This window comes from Pterocles gutturalis, unplaced genomic scaffold (genome assembly GCF_000699245.1).
Source record: "Pterocles gutturalis isolate BGI_N339 unplaced genomic scaffold, ASM69924v1 scaffold825, whole genome shotgun sequence".
In the NCBI taxonomy this organism is placed as follows: domain Eukaryota; kingdom Metazoa; phylum Chordata; class Aves; order Pterocliformes; family Pteroclidae; genus Pterocles; species Pterocles gutturalis.
The window spans coordinates 1,089-1,605 of NW_010140307.1; the positions used below are offsets into that span (position 1 = coordinate 1,089).

The 517-nt window shown below is 67.1% G+C and overlaps 1 protein-coding gene across 1 annotated transcript in view; it reads left to right on the forward strand.

Moving 5' to 3' along the window:
- Positions 1-39: 39 nt before the first annotated feature.
- Positions 40-517, forward strand: part of LOC104469165 (carbonic anhydrase 15-like) — a gene marked incomplete at both ends in the record, with an annotated part of 1,945 nt that continues 1,467 nt past the window's right edge. Inside the window, 2 exons of the mRNA XM_010083576.1 lie at positions 40-203; positions 452-517. Of these exons, the coding sequence (XP_010081878.1) occupies positions 40-203; positions 452-517 (230 nt within the window). The remainder of the gene's footprint in view (positions 204-451) is intronic.

Sequence of the window (517 nt, forward strand, 5' to 3'; positions counted from 1 at the left end):
GTCCCTGCAGTGCCCCTCCCCCCCCTCTGCGGTCCCCAGCCACTGGAAGGAGCTGAAAGCCACGTGTGGTGGTGACAAGCAGTCCCCTGTGAACATCGACAGGCGCCGGCTGCAGCAGGATGGTGGCCTCGGGGACATCCTCTTTGAGGGCTATGACCAGGCTCCCCCGGGGAAGTGGAGGCTGGTGAACGACGGGCACACGGGTGGGTGCTGCGGCCGGCCACCCTCCCCTGCCCCGGCTCTGTGGGCACTGTTTGGGCCAGGGCTCGGCTCTGCTGCTGCTCCCAGATGCTCTCTGCCCTCGAGCTGCCGGGTCTCAGGGCAGCTCCTGCCCATGGGTTTGTGTTATGCTGGGATGGAGCCCGGGGAGGATGAATTTTGCTGTCTGCTCCGCTGTGGGGAGGGAGATGGGGCTGTCTCCCATCCTCACCCCCTCCTCCTGCCCTTGCAGTGATGCTGACCCTGGCAAGCGAGTTGGCCGCCGAGCACATCGCTGTCAGCGGCGGGGGTCTCCCGG